Source organism: Babylonia areolata, chromosome 12 (genome assembly GCF_041734735.1).
Source record: "Babylonia areolata isolate BAREFJ2019XMU chromosome 12, ASM4173473v1, whole genome shotgun sequence".
Lineage (NCBI taxonomy): Eukaryota > Metazoa > Mollusca > Gastropoda > Neogastropoda > Buccinidae > Babylonia > Babylonia areolata.
The window spans coordinates 28475822-28487942 of record NC_134887.1 but is presented as its reverse complement, the minus strand read 5'-3'; the positions used below and the strand labels follow the sequence as shown (position 1 = coordinate 28487942).

At 44.9% G+C, this 12121-nt stretch overlaps 1 protein-coding gene across 1 annotated transcript in view; it reads right to left on the bottom strand.

Moving 5' to 3' along the window:
• LOC143287879 (uncharacterized) overlaps positions 1–5662 on the bottom strand; it is a 5878-nt gene extending 216 nt beyond the window's left edge. The window contains exons 1-4 of the mRNA XM_076596119.1: positions 5394–5662; positions 3509–3630; positions 686–969; positions 14–144 (exon numbers count right to left, since the gene is read on the bottom strand). Coding sequence (XP_076452234.1) covers positions 14–144; positions 686–969; positions 3509–3598 — 505 coding nt within the window. The 5' untranslated portion in view covers positions 3599–3630; positions 5394–5662. The remainder of the gene's footprint in view (positions 1–13; positions 145–685; positions 970–3508; positions 3631–5393) is intronic.
• Positions 5663–12121: the final 6459 nt, after the last annotated feature.

Genomic DNA, 12121 nt, shown 5'->3' with positions numbered 1-12121 from the left:
TCCTCGCGGTCACAAAAGAAGATGACGTCAGTGTGCTGAGCCTCGAACGGGTCGAAGACCACGTGCTTGCTGGTGTGTACCAACGCTCCCTTGCGGCGGTCATAGGTCACAAAGCCAGTTCCGTGGTGTCCTTGCCGCATTTTTCTGTTTTACACAGACACACAGAGGGACATACACACACACACACACACAGATACATCCACACACACACACACACCCACACACCCACACACACACACACACACACAGAGGAAGAGAGAGAGGGGGGGAGACAGAGAGCGGATTGAAATTGACGAAATATACAAGAAGTGTTCGTCATCCTGAATAGTTTGCTCGGGTGAGTTTCAACAAGATTTGGAAATGTTCGCAGTGATTTCTTTTTTCTTTTATTTTGTTTTTTCAAACTGGTTTTCGGTTTTGCCATCAACCTTCGAATTCAAGATTCGTTCTAAAACTTTGAGAGAGAGAGAGAGAGAGAGAGAGAGAGAGAGAAGGAGACAGGGAGACAAAGAGAATGTGACAGAGAGACAGACACAGAAACAGATACAGATTGACAGGCAGGCAGACAGACAGACAGACAGACAGACTGAGATAGAGAGACAGACACAGACAGGCAGAAACACACACATACAGACAGACACACAGATAGACAGACAGACATGAGGACAAACCAAAGAACTCCCACCTCTTTTTTTCTGGGCCGTCCGGAAGGTCACGGAAACGGTCGGCACTTTTCTTGCGCACGCGGAGTTTGACCACTCGCCGGGCGATGTCCTGGAGGTCGTCCAGCACGTGCCGGTGGCGCCACTTCTCGGGCAGATGAGAAAGGTCAAGGTCGGGGAAGGGGATGAAGCGGGGGTGGTGGGAGGCAGCGTTGGGGCACTGGTCCATGAAGGAGCTTTCCGGCTGGGTGCATTCTGGGTCATACCTGATCGGGTCCACTTCCGGCACAAGGCTTGGAATCTTTTGCTGAGCAACAACAGCAGTTTTTATATATATATATATATATATAATTGTGGCGAACTTCTTGATAGTTTTTGTGGGGGTAATCAATTATTTGTGTGTTTCTTCTTCATTAATTTTTCGTTTATCTGTTTATTCACAGTATATGTAATTGATTAACTGATTGTTCATTTATTTATTTGTTTATTCATTTACGTGTTTGTTTATCCATTTACTTATCTATCTATCTATCTATTTACTTATCAACATAAACGTTATTGTCACCATCGTTATTATTCTCAGCATAAGTATCAATTTTAATATGACTATTATGATTATGATTACGACGATGATGATGATGACGATGATGATGATGATGAAAATTACTGTTATTCAGTCTGGTGGAAATGACCTCTGGGAGTAAACTCGACCCAGTCAGAATCAACACAGTCTATCAAGGAAGACTCACTCACTTTTGCTTCCGTCAAATTCTAATGTCCAGGAGGGAGGATTTGGGGGGTGAGGGTGTGTGGGCGGGGGGGGAAGAAAGGGGGCTCAGTAGAGGCAGGCCAAGAACGACCCCACCCCCACCCCCACCCCCCCTCTCCCACCCCACATCTCAGTTCAATGGCTTGATGAAAACCGTAGAAAGGGAGTCGTTTCAAACTAAGAGAGTGGGGGCGGGGGGTGTCGATCTTCAGAAAATTAATTAGCCCTGGGGTCATTCAGTGCTAACCCATATTGATCCAGAGGTAAAACTCAGCAGGGCGGTATAGTCTGTGGCGGTAACACCTGTACTGAATCGAACTAAACTCTGAAATAAAAAATAAAGAAGAAGACAAATCATCAAAAACTTTGGTAGAGTATACAGAAAAAAATAAAGTTAAAACGGACAGATTTGATAGACTGTGTAGATTTTTTTTTTTTTTTTTTTTTTTTGTTGTTGTTGTTGTTGTTATTATTTTTGTTTGTTTGTTTGTTTTGTTTTGTTTTTGTTTTTAATCAAATCATTATTTTAGTGTTTTTTTCATAATTTGTTTTTTGTTAGTTGGAGGATGCGAGCTTTCGCTTCGGGTAAAATGAAAAAAGAAAAAAAAAGAGAGAGAAAGAAAAGAGAGATCTTTTAAATAGTGGACGCCCGACGATAAAGTCAGCGTGGAGCATTTCTTCCATGTGATAAACATTCAGTTCTCATCTCCCTCTTTGCTCCCGTCAAGGTGTAATGGCGAGGATGGGGGAGAGTGGGGGGGTGTGCTCAGTAAAGGCTAGTACAAGAACGACCCCCGCCCCTCCCTCACCCCCTTCATCCTCAACCCCACATTTCAGTTCAATGGCTTGATAAAACCCGTAGAAATGGGGGTCATTTCAAAGTAAAAGAGTGGAGGGGGCAGGGGTGGGGTGGATGATCTATTTCCAGGCCGCAAATAACCTCCACATAATTATGCGGCACGCCTATTTGTTTACTTATCTATTCTTCTATTCATTTTCAAATAAGCAATAAAAAACAAACAAAAAAACTCAACATCACAGATCACTCACGGCACACATGCATATGCACGCATGCAAGCGCACATATGCACACTACACACACACACACACACACACACGGCACACACACACACACACACACACACACTCACGCACGGCACGCACACAGACACACACACACACACACATAACCACTCATGCAGACCCCCCCCCCCCCCACTCGCCTCCCAACCCCCCACCCCTACCCCTCCCAACACACACACACACACACACAGAGAGAGAGAGAGAGAGAGAGAGAGAGAGAGAGAGAGAGAGAACGCACCACAACTTCCACCCGTACCAAAGAACGAGGAAAACAACTTGCCAATATCGATCTATGCATATATCTATCTGTTCTATTTTTTTTCTCTCTCTTTCCCATTTTGTTTTCCATTGTAAAGAATACAATGTTATGAGAAACAATTATACATTCTTTACACATAATTATGTTCGCATTAAGATAATTATGATCTAGTAGCTATCCTTTCATCAAATAATGAAGACATTCTATTTTCACTCGCCAAATATAATTATTGTTGAGGCTCATAACATTAGAAGGAAAAGATCAACCGAAAGATAGTTTTAACATGATAGAAACATAATATAGAATAAAGTATGATTCATAACTCAATTTAGATTGGCAAATAACCAAAAAGAGGTTCGGCTGCAAAGTTGGATGTTCACATGTTCGAATTACTTAGTATTATGCATGAGTAATATGAAATATGTTGTATTAATGTCGTGGGTGTGAATGTATGAGTGTTTAAGCGTTTATGAATATGTATTTCAGTTGCTTGTTATTTCCCCTTATTTTTCGTTTTGCTTTTTCTTTTCGTCGCTTGCTAAAATAAGCTGAATGATCGCCCTCAGTTGGTACAAGAGCTGTAAAACGCTGTTTGCAAATAGAAAATTCCTCATTGTCATTCTCTCTCTCTCTCTCTCTCTCTCTCTCTCTCTCTCTCCACACACACACACACACACACACACACACACACACACACACACTCCACATTGACTATGGAGGTAAATATCTGCATACCCTTGGCTCAGGTACGAGAGAAAAAAGCCACGTGATAAGGCGCTGCACCACGTGATCAAAGGATGACCTTTGACTTGACACAGTTTCCATGGCAGCGTAGTCCAGGGGAGAAAACTTCAGAGCTGACACCAAAACACAGGTGATGCGGTATACGTCTATATTTATTTTATATTGTTTCGTTGATTTATTGTCTCCTTCTGCACAGTTTCCACACACACACACACACACACACACACACACACAGATGCACAGGCACGTACACACACCAGTCTGTGTACCGTGTACATACCTGGCGGTGCTGGCAAATACTGATAAACGTATACATGCAATTCAATTCAATTCAATTCAATTCAGTTCAGTTCAGTTCAGTTCAAAATACTTCAAGTTATTGACTGCTTCAAGCAATTAATTGTTCCTTTCTTTCGGCTCATTAACACGCACGTCAACAAATACCGAAACGGAAAAACAAAAAAGTAACTCTGCACTGACATCCTTTCATGATCACCACACAGACATCTTCTTCTTCTTCTTCTTCTTCTGCGTTCGTGGGCTGCAACTCCCACGTTCACTCGCATGTACACGAGTGGGCTTTTACGTGCATGACCGTTTTTACCCCGCCCTGTAGGCAGCCATACTCCGCTTTCGGGGGTGTGCATGCTGGGTATGTTCTTGTTTCCATAACCCACCGAACGCTGACATGGATTACAGGATCTTTAACGTGCGTATTTGATCTTCTGCATGCATTTACACACGAAGGGGGTTCAGGCACTAGCAGGTCTGCACATATGTTGACCTGGGAGATCGTAAAAATCCCCACCCTTTACCCACCAGGCGCCGTCACCGTGATTCGAACCCGGGACCCTCAGATTGAAAGTCCAACGCTTTAACCACTCGGCTATTGCGCCCGTCACACAGACATCAACTTTCATGTAAATGCAAAAAAACAAAAGCAACAACAACAAAGGAAGTTTTAGGAAAAAAAGAAAAAGTAATGATAATGATTTTTTTTTTTTAACCCAAAGAAACTTAAACAACAAAAATAGAAACAAAAACCATTCAGGTAAGAAAATGTTACGATTTTAAGAACACTGAAGAGAAACAACTGTATGTTTGAGACTCGGGTCAGCAACAGAGTCGTGCCCCTTGCCACGCTCGCATAATACGTATACAATAATGCAAACGTATACACACATACAAACATACACAAATAAAACATTACACACACACACACACACACACACACACACACACACATACACACACTGACTCTTTTTTTTCCCTAGCACTGTCTCTCACTATTCACCCTCCACACATACACACACTTTCCCTCCTCCCCCTCCCACAATCCCTACACCCTCGGCCTTCTCTCTCTCTCTCTCTCTCTCTCTCTCGTCTAATATCACTTCAAGTGGAAAGAAGTTAAACTGAAGGCAACAACAACACACTCACTCTCTCTCTCTCTCGCTCGCTCGCTCGCTCTTGCTTGCTTACATCATCAGCGAATCGAGTGACACATTTTTGCGGTCACTGTGACACACGGTACTGCCTTCAAACTACTGTGACTGTGACTGACAACCAGCCCATCTCAACATTACTCAGTGCTACTACTACTACGAGGCACACTGACATGGCACACACACACACACGCACACACACACACACACACACACACACACACACACACCAGCACACACGGCACGCACGGCACGCACACACACTGACACACATGGTACACACAGAGAGAGAGAGAGAGAGAGAGTGCACAGATAGACAAAGATAGACTGATTCGGAGACACACGCACAGATACAGACAGATACGGCTCTCCTTGTCATAAATCAAGCTGATAAAGACAACACGTCTCACATATAAAACGTGCATACATACCTCGAAACGACGAAACCACGACAGCACGCCTTTGGCGAAACAGGAAGAGTAGAGGTGACTCACTATAAGTTGATCCCAACAAGTTGCCGAAGCAGATCTGGCGACTTCTTCGTTTTAAAACACATCAGGAATGAACCACACTTGTTCCAACAACTCCCACACTGTAGTGAGGTCACTCGCAGTGTTGCGTGGATGTTTAGATTATCCAATTTTCGATCATTTCTATCCACATTTTTCAATCGCGACACTCCATTGTTCCAAGGGGGAAAACTGGCTGGTATTTCCGCAGTGCGTCAAGCTTTATTTAGCACTGGGTTTTCCCACATGGCTTGTTCAGAGGTGGAGTGGTGCGCAACCGGGTTTCTCTCCGTATCTATTTATATATTTCAGTCTCTCCAACGGCATTTCGGATCAACCATCACAGAGCCACAGTTGAGAGGTGTCCACTCTTTGGCACTATCAGTGAACGTACCTTTCATAGCATGTCAAATCAATAGTACAATTTAAAACATGTCATCGTTTTACTCTCTCTCTCTCTCTCTCTCTCTCTCTCTCTCTCTCTCTCTCTCTCTCTCTCTCTCTCTCTCTCTCTCTCTCTCTCTCTCTCTCTCTCTCTCTCTGTGCCTGTTTCTCCCCTCTTTGTCTCTGTATGTCTGTCTGCCCCCACACCCACACCCACCCCATCTCCCTCTCTCTCTGTGTCTGTGTGTGTGTCTATATCTGCGCGCGGTCGGCGCGCGCGTGTGTGTGTGTGCGCGCGTGCGTGTGTGTGTGTGTGTGTGTGTGTGTGTGTGTGTGCGTGTGTGTGTGTGTGTGTGTGCGCGCGCATACATCTACGCGCACGCGATGTGTGTGTGTGTTTGTGTGTCACGTTGTGTGTGTGTGTGTGTGTGTGTGTATGCACTGCATGGAGAGAGCAGCCTGAATTTCACACAGAGAAACTGGATGTGACAATAAAATCCAATACAACACAAAACAATAGAATGCAATGCTTCGCAACGCAACGCAGTACAAATACGATACGATGCAATACGTTACCGTACAATTCAATACAATACAATACAATTCAATACAATACAAGACAACACAATACAAAGCAATACAATACAAGACAGTACAATACAGGTGGCAACGAAACCGTCACCGTTCATTTCAGGCGGCCAGGAACCGAACTAGTGTTCTAAAGGCCAGCGAAGCCAGCAGAAAAAGAACCGCGGTAAACCACCCGATGTTCCCCGCTGGATGACAGCGCTATCATACACACCGCGTCACATCAGTGGCCCCGCCTGGCAGTGAGGTAAAACAAATTCTCAGACACAGGTTCTGTATGCACAGCGCTCTGTATTGGTCTTTCCCATAGTGGGATTCGTTCGTTCGTTTAATTATTTATAGTCTGTTAATCTAACATGATGATATTAGACTGAAAATAAATGATATTATTATTTTTTAGATTATTATCATTTCTATCATAATGATGATTGTTATTATTAATTAGAAATCGACATTTCTGTATATTCGAATGAAAAGGGGAGGGGCGATTGAGGTGGAGGGGAGGGGGGGCAAGGGGGAGGGGACTAAGAAAGGAAGAGAGAGAGAGAGAGACAGAGAGAGAGCGAGAGAGAGTAAACAGAATGTGGAAAAGATAGAGTACAAAATGTAAAATGGAGAGGGTGAGTGTCAGTGACTGGAGAAAGAAATAACGTAATACTGGAAGGGTGTGTGTGAGAGGCGGGACAGGGGAAGCGGGATTAGGACAAAAAATTAATTAATAATCAAATATTGTATGCACTACTTCTGTAGATTATTATTTGAAAAGAGGTTCATGTGGGGACCTACAATGAACAACCAGCTGGACTATTCAACACATAACTAGCTAACTTTAATAAAGCACAGTTTGAAATGTATAACTTTTTCCCATAGTGGAGTGAGGGCCTAGAGGTAACGCGTCCGCCAAGGAAGCGAGAGAGAATCTGAGCGCGCTGGTTCGAACCACGGCTCAGCCGCCGATATTTTTCTCCCCCTCCACTAGACCTTGAGTGGTGGTCTGGACGCTAGTCATTCGGATGAGACGATAAACCGAGGTCCCGTGTGCAGCATGCACTTAGCGCACGTAAAAGAACCCACGGCAACAAAAAGGTTGTTCCTGGGAAAATTCTGTAGAAAAATCCACTTCGATAGGAAAAAACAAATAAAACTGCACGCAGGAAAAAATACAAAAAAAGGGTGGCGCTGTAGTATAGCGACGCGCTTTCCCTGGGGAGAGCAGCCCGAATTTCACACAGAGAAATCTGTTGTGATAAAAAGAAATACAGACACAGATACAGATAGTGGGAGATGTTTGGTTTTGTCCAGTCGTCTCGGAATGTTCCTCATTAACCCATCTACTCCCCAGAACAAAACACAGATGCTGCATCACAGACCGCAAAAAAGAGGGCGGGGAGGGGCGGGGCGCGGGGAGGTGGAGGGTGGGGGAAGTGCCAAGGCTGTGGATAAAAAGAAAGGGGAATGAACTGGGAAGGCAGTCGACCCTTGCTGAAGAATGGAACTGATTATTACGGCATTTTCTACTTTGTGTAGAGCCTGCTTTTCAATAATATAACCTTGATTCATTCTGATCACAGGTAATAGTTGCGATCCCGAGAGGAAGAAGTTATAATTAGGAACGGTGACTCACTTCCTGACCTGTAGGCTTTGTTTTATCTGAGTGAGGTGGAAGCTCTTCACTGACGAGCATACTCGTCAGAAGCAGTCGAGGGATTAAAAGGAAAGCTCTTGACCCTGTTGTATTTCCAGAAATAGATATTGGGGATAAGTTATTGTTGTATATCAGTATGGCTGATAGTTTATAAGGTCATGTGGTGTAAAACTCCGTGTGCGCAAGCACGTTCGTTCGTTTATTTATTTATAGTCTATTTATTTATAAGCAGAAAGGCAAACAGACGTGCTTGTGATTAGAATTTGATCTTAGCATTACTGTGATCACCTACCTGTGTGTGCTCGTCAAGGTTGTGCGTGTGTGTGTGTGTGTGTGTGTGTGTGTGTGTGTGTGTGTGTGTGCCTAGTATGGTCGTAACCCGCTACTAACTGTGTGTAGTATGGAACTGACCAATGGCGTAGTTCGGTCAACGTAGGCATTTAGTCACGTGTAACTGTCAAAAAGTTAGGACCAAGCAATGCAACAGGCACCTGCTCCCCAACCCAATGTTCACCTCCAACAGTGCCACTCCCTCTTTTGATCCCCACGTGGTAGTGACCATCCCAGCTGATCTGGAGTTACCTGAAGACCAACGTAAAGTGTTGGCCAGGGGCCTGAAGTTCGTGCCACTCAAGCCCACTACCAACTGGGCCTGCACCCTGTTTCTGTGCCAAGGCTTCTTCAGGCGGCTGTGCCTGGCTGTCCATTTTGCCCAGGCTTCTCTGCCAGCTCCTCCATCGACAGAGGATGCAGACATTACCAGTCTCTTTACTAGACCCCCTAGCTCATGAACCCCTAAACCAGGTGCCTTCCCTGCCTTAGATTTTTTGACACATGAGGCAGATCAATCAGCTGCAGCCTAAGCCTCTGCGACGATCCAACTTGACCCCTGGTGAGGAGAAAGCCCTGCAGGAGCTGAAGGACAGAAGAGACGTCATCAAACCTGCTGACAAGGGTGGTGCAGTGGTCTTGTGGCGCAGAGACCTCTACCTCCAAGAAGCCAGGTCTCAGCTGTCCAACACCACCTTTTACGGCCCTATCACCAAAGACACCACCAAGGCTGACAATGGTCAGAAGGACCATCAAGACGGCAGTTGATAATAGTCATCTTCCATTTGAAGCCCTTCATGCCATCACGAAAGAGCCTCGTGAGTCCCTCCTATACCTCCTCCCCAAAATACACAAGGTCAACAATCCTGGACCGACCTATTGTTTCGGCCTGTGCTTGCCCCACTGCCCTTATTTCCGCTTTCCTCGACTCAGTGTTCCAGCCACTACGTGAAGGACACAAACCACGCCCTGAACCTTCTGAACGACTTCTCCTTCCCTGCTGACTGCACTGAGAGGCACGTGTTCACCATGGACATTGTGCCTCTTTACACAAACATCCCCCATCAGAAAGGCATGCTGGCTGTCCAACACTTTCTGCCTAAGAGCTCTCTCTGCCTCCATTTTCCCACCATCCTGCGCTTGACAGAACTTGTCCTGACCCTCATCTCCTTCTCGTTCGACCAGGACCACTTTCAGCAGCAGAGCAGCGTTGCCATGGACACACAAAATGGGTCCTTGCTTTGCCTGCTTGGTGGTGGGATACATTGAGGAGCGGGCTTTCAGCCAGTACACAGGTTTCAGACCAGCCCTCTACAAGCGCTTCATTGATGACTGCCTTGGCATAGCCACAGGCCCCTTAGATTCCCTTCAGGCCTTCATTGACTTCATGTCCAGCTTCCACCCTGCCTTAAAATTTACCCACACCATCTCCAACTTCTCCGTCCCGTTACTTGGACATCCTTGTCACCATGCAACCCACCTGCAACTTTCTGACCACAAGTGTCTTCTATAAGGAGATTCGTACCTCATGTACACATCCAGCCACCCCCAGGCCTGCAAAAAAAAGCATTCCCTTCTCCCAGTTTCTTCGGCTCAGACGCATCGGTAGTGATGAGCTGGATTTTGATCGTCAGGCTGAGATGTAGTACCCTGAGGCCTTGAGGCCCGTGCAAGGCACTGATGCCCCGAGAACACACAGAAAAGGATGAGCATATTGCAGCTGTCCTGACCTTTCACCCCCACAACCTCTCTGTACGCAGCATCTTAATCAACAATTTTCACCTTCTAAAGTCTGACACATGCTTGAGTGAGATATTTCCCTGCCCACCCTTCTTTGCCTTCAAAAGAGACACCAACCTAAGGGACCACTTGGTGTGAGCTGCTGTTCGTAGATCTGGGCCCCCTCTCCCTCCTGGTACCAGTCCTTGTGGCTGGAAGGGGTGCAAAGCCTGCCCCTTCGTGGATACTTCCACCACCTTCACGGGTCCCACTTGGAAATTCACAGTCACGGCGCACTTCGACTGTCAATCAGAGAACCTGGTATATGTCCTTACTCGCACCCTTTGAGCCAAAAAGTACACAGGTGAAACCTTCCGCAGCCTGAACGAGCGCTTCACTGAACATCTGCGCTCCATGCGCCTTGGCTACAGTGACACAATAGGCACCAATTTCAACAGCCCCCTTCACAGTTTTGCCCATGCGAGGATCGCTGCTGTCTGGCAGAACCAATCCACGGGCCTGTACCGGCTCAACACCAAAGAGTGATGGCAGCGGTCTTCCAGGTATTCTCTAACCCCTTTCTGATCCTTGCCCTCTTTCTCTTCTCCTCCGCCCCGTTTTTTGTTTATATATTTTCTTGATTTAATTCATTTTGTTGTATTTATCTATCCGTTTTTGTTCTGTGTTGTTGTTTTTTCTTCTGTGTTTTTCTTCTTTTTCTTTAAAACAATTTATTTATTATTGATCTATTTATTTACTTCTTTTTTAAAGTATTGTTTTTAAGTTTAAATAGAGGGAGAGAGTAACATATTATTACATATACATTGACTGTATCTATCAAATATAAAATAGAACTTACTTGAATATTCTACTTCGAAAAAAAAAATGTCGTCATTTTTCTTATATATTTATCACTATTATTGTTATTACTAGTATTATTATTATTATTATCATTGTTATTATTATTATTTGTAGTAGTAGTATTGGTTTGTAATTATTATTATTATTTGTAGATTTTTTTTTATACTACAATCATATTGAACAATTGTAATAGCATTTATTTTTGTGGCACTGCGAATGAATGTGTGGTTGACATTGCTTGTAATGCCAGGGGAAGCAATTGCGTGTTGTTGCCTGTGATGCTAGGGGAAGCAATTGCGTGTTCCTCATGAATTTGATTTTATTGGGATCATCGTTTCTCAGTGTCAGTGAGTACAGTTCTGGATAGCTCAGCTGAAGATCCCGTCACAGCGAATTGTAAGCCAGAGCGTGAGAATCGGCTGGACCGGACGGGTCCCAGTGTTTCAATGTTTGGCCTTTTGTCACACTGATGAGGTGAGGATATCTATATTGTTTATACAGTATTGATCATATTGTTTTAGGAATACTTTTTGTATGTTTTATTAAATGGAGCTTATGTTCTTTTTGTGCAGAGGTTCGCGCATTGACGCGCATTGTTACGCACTGTCGTGTATTCCCACCCGTTGAATCCGAAGAGATCAAACTAGAGAACCTCTGTGAAACGACCCTGTGTGCGGTGTTCATTCCCTTTTCTTCCCCTCTAGTCTTTCCTTACCCTCTTCTTGACAAAGCTGTATCGAAGATAGAACCCCACCCCAACAACTACAACACAATATATTTTTTTTTTATTTCATTTACTTGTTCATATGACCCTTACAGTTTCTCCCACCCCATACCCTCACTCCTGCCCTCTCACCCACCCACCCACCTTTTTCCTCCTTCCCCTTCCTGCCCCCCACCCCCACCCCCATTCCCCCCTCTCCCCCACCCTTTCTACTCCTGAAGACTTCTTCTTCTTCTTCGTTTGTGGGTTGTGACTCTCACGATCACTCGAATGCACGAATGGGCTTTTACGTGTATGACCATTTTTGTCCCCCGCCATGTATGAAGTCATACTCCGTCTTCGGGGGGCGGGGGAAGGGGCAGGGGGGTGCATGGTGGGTATGTTCTTGTTTCCATCACC